Consider the following 16,185-nt stretch of genomic DNA (forward strand, 5'->3'; position numbering starts at 1 on the left):
TTTCAAGCCCTCTTTAAGAGGAACCTGGACGACTGGATGGGAAACAGAAAATACACCCCTGGGATCCCACCTATGTCCCTGCTGGACAGGGGAAACAGGTGTTGACTTTGAGGGAACATGGGCGAAATTCTTGGCTAGGCTTATAAGGGCTTCCAGGCCAGTAACCTAGTATCACCCTATGAACCTTTGAAGCTAGGTTGTATAGCTTACAATTGGCAGACTCAGTATTGAGAAAAAAACTCTGCTTAGTATACTAATATGTGAAGTGGGAGGAGCAGTGGTAATTAGGGAAGGGGCACACGATGGGAAGGTGATAGGAACAGAGGCAGAACATTGGAGGATGTTGACCAGATCTGTACTGCCACCGCTAAAAGATGTAGGTGCCCCACAAAAGGAATCAAGTCATTTTAGGACTGATTAATGCTTTCTTTCTCATTCTTGGTAATAAACAAAAAAATGATTTATATGTATGTTTTGTTCATAAGGAGTTTACTGTTAGCTGAAACATGCTACTGTACAGAAAGTTACAGAAATTATAACCTCCTGCTTGGTAGCACGTATCTACAGTTTCTTTAGTCTGTCACAATATTCCAGCTACTTCAGTTTTTTTGTTTTGTTTTGTTTCATAAGGATCTGAAGCAAATAATGACTTCAATGTGTAAATGTATTTTGTTGAATTTTACAATTAACGAGGCTATCTCTTGTATTTATTAGCCAGAACCAAAAATGTAAGAGATTCCTGCATGGCTGAGTTTAAGAAGCGACTTCAGTGTTATGGTATTTCCCCGGTAAATCTAATTATTGTGCCGCAGTTAAAAGGTGGGTATATTTGACAGATAAAGGTGGGTATATTTGCACTTAAGGCTAACTTACATTTGTGTTTAGCTGTCACTGGACAACTATAAGGTTTCCTAATATGCTTATTGTTGTAGGCTGATATTTTCTGTATTTATTTGATCGCCATGTGGACAAGCCACCCAAAGGGTAAGTGGTGGATATGCACATTACAGCTGTGTGAATGAGTTTATAAAGTCCAAGTGTAAACATTACACTGAACCATAATTTGCATTATAGGGCAATGCAGAGGGATTTTTCTGACTGCAGTTTATTTCGACAATCATTATTATTCAGAAACCCCTGACAGATCCCCTTTTTTAGACAAACTAGTGTTAAGGATATAAGGTGGTGTGCTAATGCAACACTATAAGAAAGAGTGAAAAGAGATAAGAAAGATAAGGATTTGTTTGTGACAAATTGACATTTTTCATTTTATAAATTTGTTGATTAGATGACTTACACATACATTAGGCAAAAGAAGGTGGAAGGAATCAAACCTTGTACTCAGGACACAAGAAGCAGCTCATTAACAGCCCAGAACTTTAGTCCTCTGCACTGCCAGAAATATGCTTATATTATTTTGCAAGTAAATACTCATCTAAATTTTCTAAGTATTTTATCTTATATGTCACAGTAACCTACTACTACTGTTACTATTCATTATTCCTACTACTGCTGCTGCCGCTGTTACTGCAGTTAGTACTGTTGCCACCACTGAAAAATTTACAGCTAATTTTTATATCATAAATATAAAAGTCATTGTTTTAAGATTCAGGTTAAAATGCTATGCTGCTGCCATCTACTCTTGTAGTTAAAACGGTGACTTTTACTTGTACCACATCTGCTTGATTCTACTACTCCTAGTACTGCTGCTGCTATTACTACAGTTAGTACTGGTACTACCACTGTTCTGTCTACTTGTACTGTTACTACTTCTTACTCCTGCTACAACTACTGATGCTGCTAATGCAGTTAGTACTTCTGTTATCACTGTTACATCTACTACTACTACTGTTAGTACTTATTGCTACTACAGCTGCTGCTGCTGTTACTGCAGTTAGTGCTGCTGCCACCACTGTTCTGTCTACTTGTACTGTTACTACTTCTTATTCCTGCTACAACTACTGATGTTGCTAATGCAGTTAGTACTTCTGTTATCACTGTTACATCTACTACTACTGTTAGTACTTATTGCTACTACTGCTGCTGCTGCTGTTACTGCAGTTAGTGCTGCTGCCACCATTGTTCCTTCTACTTGTACTGTTACTACTTCTTACTCCTGCTACAACTACTGATGTTGCTAATGCAGTTAGTACTTCTGTTATCACTGTTACATCTACTACTACTGTTAGTACTTATTGCTACTACTGCTGCTGCTGCTGTTACTGCAGTTAGTGCTGCTGCCACCACTGTTCCTTCTACTTGTACTGTTACTACTTCTTACTCCTGCTACAACTACTGATGCTGCTAATGCAGTTAGTACTTCTGGTATCACTGTAAGATCTGATGCTACTGCAGTTAATATTACTCCTGCTAGTAATACTATAAATGTTATTTTTTTCTACTGTAACCAGTTCTGCTACTGCTACAAATATGTCAATTTCTACTGCCACTTCTGCCACTGTTTCTGCTATTATTACTACTGTTAAAATTCATCTCCATATTTCCTTGATCCTGCCTTTTTAATCTAGCCCAAGTTTGCATTCCACTTCTGTAAAGATTCTAAGGATATATGGAACTTCTTTCAGATCTAGTCCAACAACCACTAAGCATTTTAACTATAAATGTTAAGTATTGTTAAAACTGATCACTGGCCATCTGTCTCCATTGCTGAAACATAGTAATGTTTTTTTTGTTCATATCTCTTATTTATTATACCAGTTACATTTACATAACAATTTGCATTATTGTTGGTAACAATCAGGCCCTTTCAGGATCCTGTGACAGAGATGTGTAATAATATTTGGAGGTAAGATGGTTTGAGGATAAGAATGTTGTACATTCAAAACCTATATCATATGTTTGATGATAATAACATACATGATATCACCAAAGAATAACAATGACGTTTTTGTCAGTATCTCATATTTTCTGTTTTATAAGGGATAAAGTATTGTATTGCAAATAAAATCTTAGCATTCAGGATGCCATGTAACATTTCAGCCTGAATCTTAAAAAGACTTTTATAATTATTTGGTGTTATGAAAATATCTGTTCTGCAAAAAATAAGTAAAATGACCAAAAACAGGTTGTGTTATAAGACTGCATTTAAAAAATAAACACAAGTTCAAAAGTTTATAGAGGTTGTTAGTACAGTATACCAACTTTGTGACAGAATACTTTTGCAATTTTCTTTCTGAGGAAACAGAATACAAATGTTCACAGACTGCTTGGGAAGTGACTTGCACAAACAGATTTTATTTTAGGATAAAAATGTGACTAGGAATGAAATATGCTTTTCCACAAATAGACCCTTGCAGAGTTCATTGACAATCAAAAGGGGAAGCCTGTGATAACCAACAAATAAAATGCTTGTTAACATACTGTTCAGGGGATGTCACTACAGAGTTGCTACAGTCTGAGGTATAGTAAATGTAGATTCATATTAAAACTATCTTAAATATTACTGATTGAAGTCCATACACTATAAAGCTCTTTACTGGTTTCTTGTGTTTATGAGAAGGGAGTTTTACATATATTCACCAATATGTGGACATATAAGCAAGAATAACATAAAGAACAGAGAATATATGCTGAATTGTTGATACTTCTGCTTAGGGTTTTCCTCAAAATATGGAATAAGATATATTGTAAAAGATACTAAGGAAAGTGAACAATGACTTTGTGTACCAAGCAGCCTGCAAAAAAGCAATAGCTTCTGGGGCTTTGTTCTCAAAGTCATCACTTCTGGATGGTCCATCTTGACAGACATGCACAGTTCTTGCTCATTCTGTTCATTTATGTCCCTTCAGGTGTATGCTGTGTGGGATGCTAAAACTCTGTCCTCTGATTTTAATGACCGTATACTTACATTGTAGTAAAAAGCGAAGGGAGCGGGAAAAGCATTGCCTTACCGGTTTTTCTGGTGCTGAAGCTTTAGGTTCTCTTACGTGCTGTTGCCTAACTCCTTGTTATGAACATATACGTGTATACATTTTCTGAGGGAAAGCGCCATTATTCCAGTACTGTCCATTCCTCTCTAAACGTACACCTCGCCATAACAGAATGTACTGATCGTCTCCTCCTCATTCCTTTCCTTATAAACACCACCTCCCCATTTCAGACCTTTCCTAACAACTATCCTACCTGTCACGGATTGTATTATGTACTTGTGATGGCAGAAAATGGCAAGAATGTGTGTCTGCTCTGAGGCCTCTTTAGTGAGGCTAGCATCCAGCAGCTGCCCCAGGCATACCTTTCCTCGTAGTCCACTTTCTATCCCGGGTACCCATAAAGTTGTCTGTGGTACTACTACCCATAACCCCCTCTGGTAGTCTGTTTCACCATTTCCTCTCATTTGAAGAAAAAAACATCCTCAATGAAATTGACAATCTCTGTATGTATTGGTATTCTTGTAAATACTACTGAAACCAGTAATATATGCATGTTTTGGTTCTCTTGTAAATGTTGTTAATTAATGAATATTAGGATACCTTCTCTATAATTTTGATTTTTTGTATTTAATTTTTTTTTGCTGTGATGAGCCTGGGTCATAGCTGAAAAGGGTCAATAATCAATATATGCATCTAGTACTCTCACACACACACACTCACACACACACACACACACACACACACACACACACACATATATATATATATATATATATATATATATATATATATATAAACACACACACATATATATATATATATATATATATATATATATATATATGTTTTTGTGAGTATGTGTATATATATATATATATATATATATATATATATATATATATATATATATATATATATATATTCTGTTTGCTTTGATCTTTCTGCTAGTCCTTTATTCATAAACGCATGTACATTTTGCTTACCCTTAAACATAAGCCAGCTTGTTCCCTCTTTGCCTTTCCATTCTTCCATTTCTAGCTCAGACAGTTCTCCCACTGTGTTGAGATCTGCTGTTCTATAGACCTGTACATTGCCCTTGTCATTCATCTGCTTGTTTTCCTCATCTTCTGTCATAGTGAGCCATGCATTGGCCTGATAACTTGAGAGGAGGGGAGGGTACCCTTTTCTTAAGTATTCTGTTTCTTTAAATTTTAAAAGTATGAAGTCTACAATTATTTGTTTCCCTGTGTCTTTCGTTTGTACAATCTGGATGAATCCTAAATAGTCTAATATTTTGAATACTAATACTTTGGTTCAATTTCCTTGTCAGATTTGGAAGAAGGAATACACAACAACATTTTCTTCTTCTTCTTCTTGTCTTTTTTTGGGCCTGCTTCATGTTTTCTGGTCAGTATACTGAACATGATCATACCTTGCCCATTCCTTCCTTCCAGTCTAGCTGTTTATGGGCTACGTTTAGCCTTCACTGAGGTCTCTCTCTTGCTCATTCTCTGTTCCCAGTTACCCTACAGTTAGTGCCTTATCTCACATGGACTGTCACTCTTCCCATGTTCCATCTCTTACATCCTGCTGGAACAACTGATATAAGGGGGCCTTTATGACTCAGTTCTTGTAATCACTTGCCAGGTTTCAGTTACTTCTACTGTCCACAGAGCATTATCATTTATAACTCCTCTATTTTCTTACCAAAACTACAGTTGTTGTCATTAAGACTGATCCTTCAACCCCCTCCCAACAACTCTGCTCCAGCCATTCTATTTCTTTCTTCTTTGTCCATTTATCACTGTTAAATCTTCTTCTACTTTTTCCTTTCTCTGTCTTGCTGTACCCATTGCTGAATATGCATTTGACTCTTTCTAGATTCTGAATACAGGTTTAGTCAAGACTGTATCTCTTGGAACAAGATGGATTCTGTATTTGGAATACAGGAAATGTAATTTTAGCATCTGTTGCCTTATTTACTTCTGGACCCAAGAACTTCCTGACTGTAAGGCTACAGGTTCTTGTAGCATCTGTAAAAAGGCTATCTTCCTCCAAGATTCCAAGTTTATCTTAGCCTCCTCCATGGTCTTTCCCTCTGGTCTCCTCTACAGGTCTGCCAAAGATATTGGTACCCATACAGTTTGTTACATGTGACTGCTCCTTCCCTTCCATTGGAGCCCTTTTTATTTACAGACCTATACTTCTCAGCTTCATTTTAGACTAGTTGCTGTTCTTCTCCTTGACATCTGATTGGTTCTTCTTGTCATCTGATTGGTTATCTCTGTTTTGCTTGCTGAACTTATGTTGTTGATGATCAAGACTTGGGTCATTGTAGTTCTTCCCAGCCCCTGGGCTCCTGCTGCAGACCCACCTTTGGTTCCAGTACTAGACTTTCTGCCTGTGGTTGATAAACAATTGTCATTACCAGCATCGTTCTTCACACACATGCTCAACCTTGTTGATACTCCTGCACAATCATCTAGCTCTTTCATGCCTACACTCTTCCAGAACCCTTCCTTATTCCTGTCCATTCCTCCTTACCTCCTTTCTTGCCTCTGGACTCATTCATTACTTATGTCTCTGTTGCTACCTTCTCTTCCTTCTTTCTTTCATATGTCTTGCATCTCTTGCCCTGCTTGTCCCTTTATTCAATGTCCTGGTCCCATAGTCTGTGCAATGTCACCTGCCTGATGCTTGGTCCATTCTCCTTAGTCTGGCCTTACTCTTCTTGTTTCCCATATTTCTTTCTCTAACTCCTTTCTAGTCCCACTGTCTCCTCTCATTACTGTTGTCCAGGCACTGTCATATTTCTGTCTGTGAGATCGAAGTTAGCTAACCCATGCCCGGCACTCTCCTATCATCCTATAAAGCTGTATTACCTCCCCTTTCAGCATTGCAACTCTGCACTCCACCCCTCCCAACACCTCCCAGAACCATAATGCTGTCTCACAGGTGGAGCACCAAGCATACTTCATCTATTCTCATCTCATACAGACTTTGTTGCTGCCTTTGTTGACCATTTGCTTTGGTAAGGTTGGATTCTTAGTCTAGTAATTTCAGTCTATAAACGGGTTGACAAAAACATGGTCTATTTATGTTGCTCTGTCTGATTTTGAGCTAAGCAACCTGTTGCACTATTTACACCTTATTTGTATAATATAGTTGAACTATGAACCACTAAAATGTTCTATCCCTGTCTTAGTCAATGTATACATTTGTTCTTCTTTAAAAGGATAAGGATTAGCTGAATGAAGACAGTATTCATTTAGCCATCAGGGTTGTTCAAGGTTTTTATTATTTAGACCCTTTTTTGCTTCTGCATGCAGGAGTAAGCTACATGCAGCTGACCCTGCAACTGCTGGACCAAGCTGGACAGGCTGTGATGGCCTGCACCCCTTGTGCCTATTATAACTAAGTCTAGGGTCACTACATCTTGAGGTGGGTAGAAGACTGCCCTAACAGTGGCGCCATCCTCTTGACAAATTTCTGTCTACTTTGCTGTATTCAAAATTTGGCCTCACTGAATTCAGACAGAATTCATATTCTCGAATTTTATACATTACTAAACAACTACAGACTTCACATGGTCTCTAAATAAAGATACATAGGAAATCTGTGAATCTACTTTTGTACTGCCATCGATCGATGAAAAACTATGATTAGATTTGAGATGGTGTTGTGTGCTGTCCCAGCATTTTCTTGAGAAATTCTTATGTGAAGTACTTTGAGATGTGGAGTAAATTGTATACTGTTCAGAATTCTCCATCACTAATCTGATCTGCTGAATTTAAGTAGGAATATGGTACCCAAATATATGTCCAAAATAAATTTCCACCTCCCTTCAAAAACAGTGCTTCATAAAGTTTAAAATAAAACATTTAATGTGGCATTATTAACAGACAACAGACATTTTTTCTACTTTTATTACTATCAAAGTGCTTTGTGAATCTGTTGATAATGAAAGTGGTGGGAGTAATTTGTCTGTCTTAATGCCTTTTAAACCTAAATAAGTACTTGTTATGAACTTTATTTTTGCATCATTATGGATACTATTCAAATTTTCTTGGAATTCTCCTTGGTTCCTGTGTCTTGTAACACAATAGCTTTAAGGTATGTTCCTCATCTCTCAAAAAAATGATATATTATTTGCATCGAGGTTAACCAGTTATATTCAGGCTTATTATCAGATAACAAATATGGTTAAGGGAAAAACAACCAAATTTATTACATGTGAAGGGCAAAGCCCTCATTGTATGGTCTGCACTCCTACTTAATATTGTCAATTTCAAGGTCATTCCATAATTTTGGAAAGAGAACCCCCTTCAACACTTATTGTCGGCCTGTCTTCTTTCTTTTAGAAGCATAGCTCAGTGATTTGACACAGTGTTAGCTATCCTACTTCCTAGGTCTGAATCCTTTTTGAGACTATACATATTAATAAGTTATGACAGCATTCATTAATTCATTTTAGAATAACTCAATTTTTTTTATAAAGGCTGCACTGGTTTTATTAGAGGTTAAGGGTAGAAGACTGATAGATGCATTTTGCCTTTTATCACATTTTCCAGATATAGATGCACAGAAGTGCTTTACATACATATTCTAAAGCTATTATTGATGGTTTCCAATCAAAATCCAGAAATGCACTTCTTCAAGTACTGAAGATTGAATGTATGGTTTCAAAATTTTGTTAAATTGAAAGTACAATTAGCAAATGCGTAATACTGATATCCAGACACTAAATGCAGTTCAACAGTCATTATTTTCCAAAACATCGCATACCAGAAATCGGCTTTAACATGTTTGAAATGTTGGCATAAAATATTTTTATTTTTGACATTTTATTTCAATGGTATGATTAAATGAAGAAGCACATTTCTGGATTTTGATAGTAAACAATTACTGACATGTGACTAGCAGCTACCCATCAAACTTAGGGTGGTAAATTTGCCATCACTTCAGAAAACATGCAGTGAAGGAAAATAAAAACCAGTAAAAAAATATCTTTTAGGGTGGTTCTGTAGCATGCATGTCAGGGAAGGTTATAACACTGTGGCTATCAGGATCGCTATATGTAGCTTTCCATGCTACTCTGTCTATCATGCAAACATTTGAGTGGCCATAGCCCTGCAGTTCCCTAAATGTGGTTCATCACTACGGATGCACAGACAAAGGAAATAAATATAATAGGCTTCTCTGGTGTATCCATTGGGGGCATTACATTGATGGGTATTGTATTTTACATGTCTATGTGCAAAGATTACAAGATTGAAGGCAACAAACTCCACGGAGTCCATATGAATGTCAAGGTACTTTACAACACACACAAAGTCTGTTTATGAAGCCATCCTGAAATCACCTGACTAGCAGATCTTTTAAGAATCATTTCTTTTTTGTTTTTATATGCATTCCTTCAGTTTTTCATTTAATTCAACAAAACAGATTAGAACCAATATAAAACATATACCATTTCATGAAACAAAACATAAATTAACCAACAGAGAGAAAAAAGCTGTATTATAACATTGTAGAACTTCTCTCCAACTCTTTACCGAAACTATGTAATTTCCCTTCCATTTCATACATTCTCGCTATTCTCCTAAGCAAACTAAGAATTTCTGCTGTAGTGCCTTCCTCCTGATTTGCTTCAGTAATCTTCTTTTCTTTAATAATTATGTTTTTTGTGCAAAAGAAAGAGTTGTCCTCATGATATGACCTTTTCCTGCTTATCTCTTCACTTAACCCCCATTTCTCAAATAAAGAATTACAAGGTAACATCTAGTCCTTTTAGAAAAAAGAAGTGCATTTCTATTCTTTTGAAGAAAGAAAGAGAAACATAAAAAACATTACCACATGTATTCCTTCTGAGTTATGCCTCAGTATGTTGTAACTCCATCGTTACTTTGCTGTTAAAGCGATAGTAGTGTGAGGTACCCACTTATGTATCAACTTTCTTATATCCTCACATCCATCCCATGGCCTCCTGAAAGCTTCTGCATTTTTAACTTTGTGGACAGATTAATGGTTCCTTTTATTCTCTTTTGCATACCTTATTCCATTTCCTTCTCACATTTGTTACCTTTTCAAGCCATCTGTTCCTATGTTTTACAAAATGCAACCACTATATAGAGGGATTTTTATTTTGTCTCCACAATTTCAATAGAAACAAAATTTCCATTTTCCCTAATATCTCTTGTCATAATGTGTTCCATTTTGATATTATTTTTTTGTTCCTGTATCTTAGTATCTCCCTTGAAAAAAGCTCGTCTGCTTTTAAAAAACTGTAGCAAACCGTTTGTTGCTTTGGTTGTAAGCAGCTTTCCACAACAGAACTTATACCACACTGGAAGCCCTAAAGCAAGTGCTTTAGTCCTGACAACAAAAGCAGTATCAGAATTCATTTTGGTATCAGCCTTCCGAAATACTGGTAAGGAAATGGATGTCAGTGCTGTTCTACTGAGCAACAACTGTGTCCCCCATCATCTTATGCCCGGAGCAGGTTCCATAGCACATTATGCCAAGGTTGGTTCCCCCCTCTTTGCCACATCTTGGCTATGCTTCTGGTGACAGTAACCCTTTTTCCTTTGTCATATATGCATTCCATATTAATTGTTTCTTACAATTTTCTTCCTTTTTCTTCCTGTCCCTTCTGTAATTAATTAATTAATTCATTAATATTTATTTGTTTATGTATTTATTCTTTGTTGACCAAGTGAGTGGGCTGATATTTGGACTCTCAGCCATGACACTGGTGCAGAAGGCACAAAAATTACTAGCAAAACATTCAGCTGCATTATTTCAGTGATTAATGCAAGCCCACAACATTTGATTAAACAGCTTTTGCTAAACTTAAAATCTGAAACTATTTAACCATTTAATCCTTACTGACTGTTGATAAAAAATAGCATGCTGTATGTTGAGAAATAAAGAACTCCCCATTAAACTTTGTTTTCCTAGTTAGTAGTTTTCACTTTGCTACTCTACGTAGTTGTATGTTCTTTTATATAAGCCTCCACATCCTCCTGCATTTTGGGTTGACTCAGATGATTGTATGAAATATGTAAGTGTCAAAACATATGGTGGAGACAGTTGGCATAATAGTTAAGGTCTTCACCACCCATGCACAAGGTACAAGGTTTGATCCTAATCTCTGGAGTTTGCATGTTCACTTGTGTCTCTGTGGGGTTCATCCCACCACCAAAAAAACATGCAGAGTATTTCCATCTCAGACTCATCATAAAATGGAGTTGTGGGCAGCAGCACAGACTCTACCGCACTGGGCATCTACTGTAATGAGCAGTATCCTCATGATGGGAGAACACAGATCATAGGTTACACATTGTGGAAGGGCTAGCCACTTGATGGTGTAAAATATGGCTCTAGTTGATTTGGTCATGTTGACTTATGTTTCCAAATAGGTATGGGTATTTGCCAGTGATAAGTGTGCTGAGGACCCGGCCTACTCCAAACTACACCAGGGACCCACCCATGCTAATGGTGAAACAGGTGTATGTGCACTATTGGCTAGTGTGTGCTTGCCATAAAGCCTAGTAGCCCCAATTCAATAAGCTATTGGCTGGCCAGTGCTCAGTTTCCCAGCTTGGGTTACCTGGGAAAGCAAAGAACAAGGCATATGTGGCACTGTACCAGGTTCAGGAAAATAAGTCAGTAGATGGCACAAAGAAACTATATCAGGTTGCAAGGCAAGGACAAAAAGATAAATAAGGTAGTCACACACTTTTTATAATGGATGCTAGCAACAACCTGCTTGCCAATCCCAGGAAATCAAAGGCTGATGGAAGGAGTACTTCCAGCAGCTTCTGAATGAAGAAAACCCCACAGTAGCTGTAGTATCCCAGACATAACCTATGATGAGAAAAGATGAGGAGTCTACCAGAGAAGAAGTAAAACAGCACTAAGGAAAATGAAGTCAGGGAAGCAGCAGGGTCAGATGAGGTCACAGCCGATATGATGAAGATGCTGGGTGAGACAGAGGAGAAATGGCTCCTGAGGGTACTCATAGCAGTATGGAGAGAAAGATGTATCCAAGATGACTCAAAAATAAGCATACTAGTGCTAGTGTTTAAGAACAAAGGGGACATTTACAACTGTGGGCAGTACAGAGGTATCAAAATCTTGTTGCATTGCTTGAAAGTTCTGAAAAGGGTGCTTGATAAACAAATATGAAGAGTAGTAGAAACTAAGATGGGAGATGAGCAGGTCAGATTCAGATCAGGATGCAGCACAACTGACCCAATGTTTGCACAGTAGAAACTAAGATGGCAGATGAGCAGGTCAGATTCAGATCAGGATGCAGTACAACTGACCCGATGTTTGCAGGGAGATAGATAGTTGAGAAGAAGCTGGTGATAAGGAAAGAGTCCAACTGGACAGTTCCTAAATTTGGAGAAAGCATATGACAAGGTTCCAAGAAAGCTGATATGGACAATCCTGCAATGGTTCAAGGTCCCAGAAACATTGACAGACTTAGTGCAAGCTATGATCTTACAGAAGGGTTCTCAGTGGGAGTGGGTGTGCACCAGGGTTCAGCTGTGAACACACTGCTGTTCATACTGGTGATGGACTACATTAGCAAACAGGTTGTCAGAGACAGATCAACAAAGTTGCTGTATACAGATGATGTGACATTACAGGCAGACTCTGAGCAAAAACTTCAGCAAAGGATAAGGGAATGCAAAACTGAAGGCACATGGGATAAAACTGTGTATATATAAGACAGCTCCAATGGCAGCAAATAGTGGACTTCAGAAGAAGCTGAAAATTGAGATAGAAGGGAAAATAGCGGAACAGATTAACAGCTCCAAGTATCTGGCAGGAGTGGTTAAGGAGAAGGGAAGTCTGAAAGAGGATGTTAAATCTAGAATCAGAGTGGCTGTGGACATGTGGCACAGTGTTAAGTGCTGTATATGACAGAAGAATGCCAAAGAAGCTGAGAAGTCAGGTGTGGAAAACAGTGCTGTGACTAGCACTACAGTACGGTACAGAAACATAGGCAGTAAAGGCAGAGCAGTTGAGGAAACTGGAGGTAATGTAGGTGAAGTGCCTGAGATGGAAGGTAGGATGCACACTGTGGGACAGACGAAGAAATGAAGATGTAAGAGCAGAAGCCAAAATAGTTCCAATTGCAGAAAAGGTCAAATAGAACAGATTACAGTGGTTCAGATACATGTGCAGAAAAGTAGAAAACAATCTAGTGAAGAAGCAGTTTGGGACAGACAGGAAGAAGGCAAGAGAAAAGGATGGCATCCAGCAAAGAGGTGGATGGATTGTGTGAGAGAAGATCTGTGACAGTCAGGGCAGGAGAACAGCGACACCCCGACCCACATGTAGAAAATGGGGAAAGGGGGTTGACGACGATGATGATGATGTGCTATCATTGCACTTACTGTATTTATTCTTCCCGACAGTGTTTTACTTTTAGTTCTCTTCATCATGATCTTCATCTTATTTAGTTTTTCTGCAGATTCCTGTCAATGGTGTCATCTGAAGTCTTGCATACTTCCAGTCATAAGTAAAGTGGCACAATCTCTTCTTCAACAATTTCCTGTACTTTAGCCTGACCTATTCTTGCCACCAGTGTCCATTCTGTAACCTTTCTCAGCTCTGTAAATACATTCACAGCTTTGTCCTTGTTCCTTGTGTTTCAGAAAGATGGTCCAGATGAAGGCCTGAGAAGGAGGCAAACATGTCACACACTCACAAATAGTGACTAGAGTTCCTCTGTTAATACTACATAAGCCTGAAAGGCTGATATTCTCATGTAGTCTTCAGGATACAAGTTTTGTATATTACTATTTCTTATTGCATGCTCTTATGCCTGACTTACCATCTGTGTTACTTTACTTCCCCCTCTCTTATGCCTGACATACCATGTGTTACTTTACTTCCCCCTCTCTTATGCCTGACGTACTATCTGTGTTATTTTACTTCTCCCTCTCTTATGCCTGACATACCATCTGTGTTACTTTACTTCCCCCTCTCTTATGCCTGACATACCATCTGTGTTACTTTACTTCCCCCTCTCTTATGCCTGACGTACCATCCATCTGTGTTACTTTACTTCCCCCTCTCTTATGCCTGACATACCATCTGTGTTACTTTACTTCCCCCTCTCTTTACTGTCTTCTCTTCTTTCCTTTAATAGTGCTCTTATGTCCTGCTCTCTTTCTTCTTTCTGGTTCTTTTCTTCCCTACTCAGATTTCTCACTTTCCTCTTTACATATAATGTCTTTATCTCTATTCAGTCATTTCAATACCCTCCCTGAGATTTTCATTTTACTTTTACATATTTCTCATTGCTTTATTTGTTCTCTCTGTCCTTGTTTTTTTTTTTGTATTTGATTTATTTTCCTTTCTTCTTTTCTGTTATTACATTTTTTCATGGTGCCCATTTCACCACTTTCAAATTTTTGCTTTTTGTTTTTGTACTGCATTTCCCTCTCATTGTTCTAGTCATTCTGATATTGGTTAAACTCTTAATATGTCCCCTTTCAGGATATTTCTTTTGTCAACATATCAGATCTCACTCCTCCCTCCCACTCTTCATATACTTTTTTTTGCTTTGATTGTCTTCACTTTCCATTTTATAACACTATGTTTTCCTCTTAGATTTTCCTTCTCTATGCTTAGGATTTCCCTTTATTTTGTCCATCACCACTGTTCTATATCCTTCTATTCTATCTTTTCAGTCCTAGCCTACTCTCTTTTCCACCATTTCTGTGCTTTCTCCATTTTGTACTGTTTTTGTCCACATCAAATTTCCTTCAACACTTTCCTCTCCTATACTTTTTTCTCCTTTCCTTTCCCACATCATCTGTCCCTGTCATTTTTTGCTTTTCTTGTGGTATATGTTATATACCTGTATTATTTTTAACTATCTTTTTCTCTAACTTCTACCCCCCACCAGCATCATTTGGATTCGTCCTTCTACCTTGGGTTTTCCAGTCATTTACTTTCTGTTACAACCATTTCATTTCCTTTCAGTCATGCCAGAGTGTTACTGTCTATCTTTATGCCTGTGTCCTTTACTTTCTCTTTTGTGTCCATCCTTGTCTTCTGTCTCCTCATTTTCCCTCATTCTTGTCTTCTCCCCTTGTAATAATGCCTCAGCATATTTTTTTTACATTTATGTTCCTGTTTATTTTGATGGTTTGAGTTCTTCCATACTTACTAGCTCTCTTTCCCCCTTCATACCCTTTTCTGGATTAATCTCCAAGCATCTTTTAACTTCAGTCATATTTGTTTCCAGTTGTTCATTGCATATTGTAAATTAGGAGATACAAAAGGTAATTATCAGTCTTTTAGACAACTAGACTCGTGCAATTGGTGATTTTCTTTTAATTTTTGAATTTGTATGTATAGCAATGACAACTGTAACCAACAATGAAATGCACAATGTTTTTCATTCTCTATTTTGTTTTTAGAACAATGCCCGAGTAAAGAAGAAACTGAAATTAAAACTGAATAAGGAGCAGAGATAACCAAACTTATATCCCAAAGGCTGCTGTTTGTGAACGCATGAGATAATGTCCTTAAAGACGCAGGCATATCTAAGTGGTTGTTCATGCTTTATACTCATTGGTATAAGATAATTTATCTGATTAATCACACATACATTTATCACAGAAATAAACTGGAAATAGTTTATCCATTCTTTTATTCAGACTTGTTAACCAAAGACGTGGAGAGAGGCATGTAGAAACTGACAAGTATTGGGAACATCTGCCTCATTTAGTTTTAATAGAATTCTGCCAGTTGTCTGGGGAGAATGTATCTTTTTTAACTCCATTTGTATGAAGATAGACTATCTTGTTTTCCTTTTAATGCACCACTTTTGATCTTCTGTGTGTGAATTCTGGATATTGTTCAGTGGTTCACTTTAATAAATATTGTTCTGAAAACTGATGAATAATATTCTGGTTAAACCTTTGAAACATTTTCTATTTTTCTTTAAACTCTGCTGCTTATTGTATGTGTCAGTAAATAATATTAAATCCACTTTTACCAAATGGGTGGAGTATTTATTTATTTACATTTGTTGACTGGGAAAGTCCGACTAGGTCAGGAGGTACCCATTTTCAGTGGAGGCCTGGGGAAAAAAGCTCTAAAAGAATTTGCACAGAGTAATTACAAAACAGAATATACTAATAAAGGAATATAGACATTATTCAGAAACATAATATAGTGTGTGAGTGAATATATTTTCTAATATAGATATGCGAGACTTACTAATTTACTACAACATACATATTAGCAATTAGAAAAAAACAGT

The 16,185-nt window shown here is 37.3% G+C and overlaps 1 protein-coding gene across 1 annotated transcript in view; it reads left to right on the plus strand.

Annotated features, from left to right (window-relative positions):
* Nucleotides 1-15,922, plus strand: part of LOC122811414 — a 63,024-nt gene extending 47,102 nt beyond the window's left edge. The window contains exons 5-6 of the mRNA XM_044083245.1: nucleotides 715-819; nucleotides 15,338-15,922. Coding sequence (XP_043939180.1) covers nucleotides 715-819; nucleotides 15,338-15,381 — 149 coding nt within the window. The 3' untranslated portion in view covers nucleotides 15,382-15,922. The remainder of the gene's footprint in view (nucleotides 1-714; nucleotides 820-15,337) is intronic.
* Nucleotides 15,923-16,185: the final 263 nt, after the last annotated feature.

This window comes from Protopterus annectens, chromosome 9.part0, assembly GCF_019279795.1.
Source record: "Protopterus annectens isolate FY-2018-M chromosome 9.part0, PAN1.0, whole genome shotgun sequence".
In the NCBI taxonomy this organism is placed as follows: Eukaryota; Metazoa; Chordata; order Ceratodontiformes; family Protopteridae; genus Protopterus; species Protopterus annectens.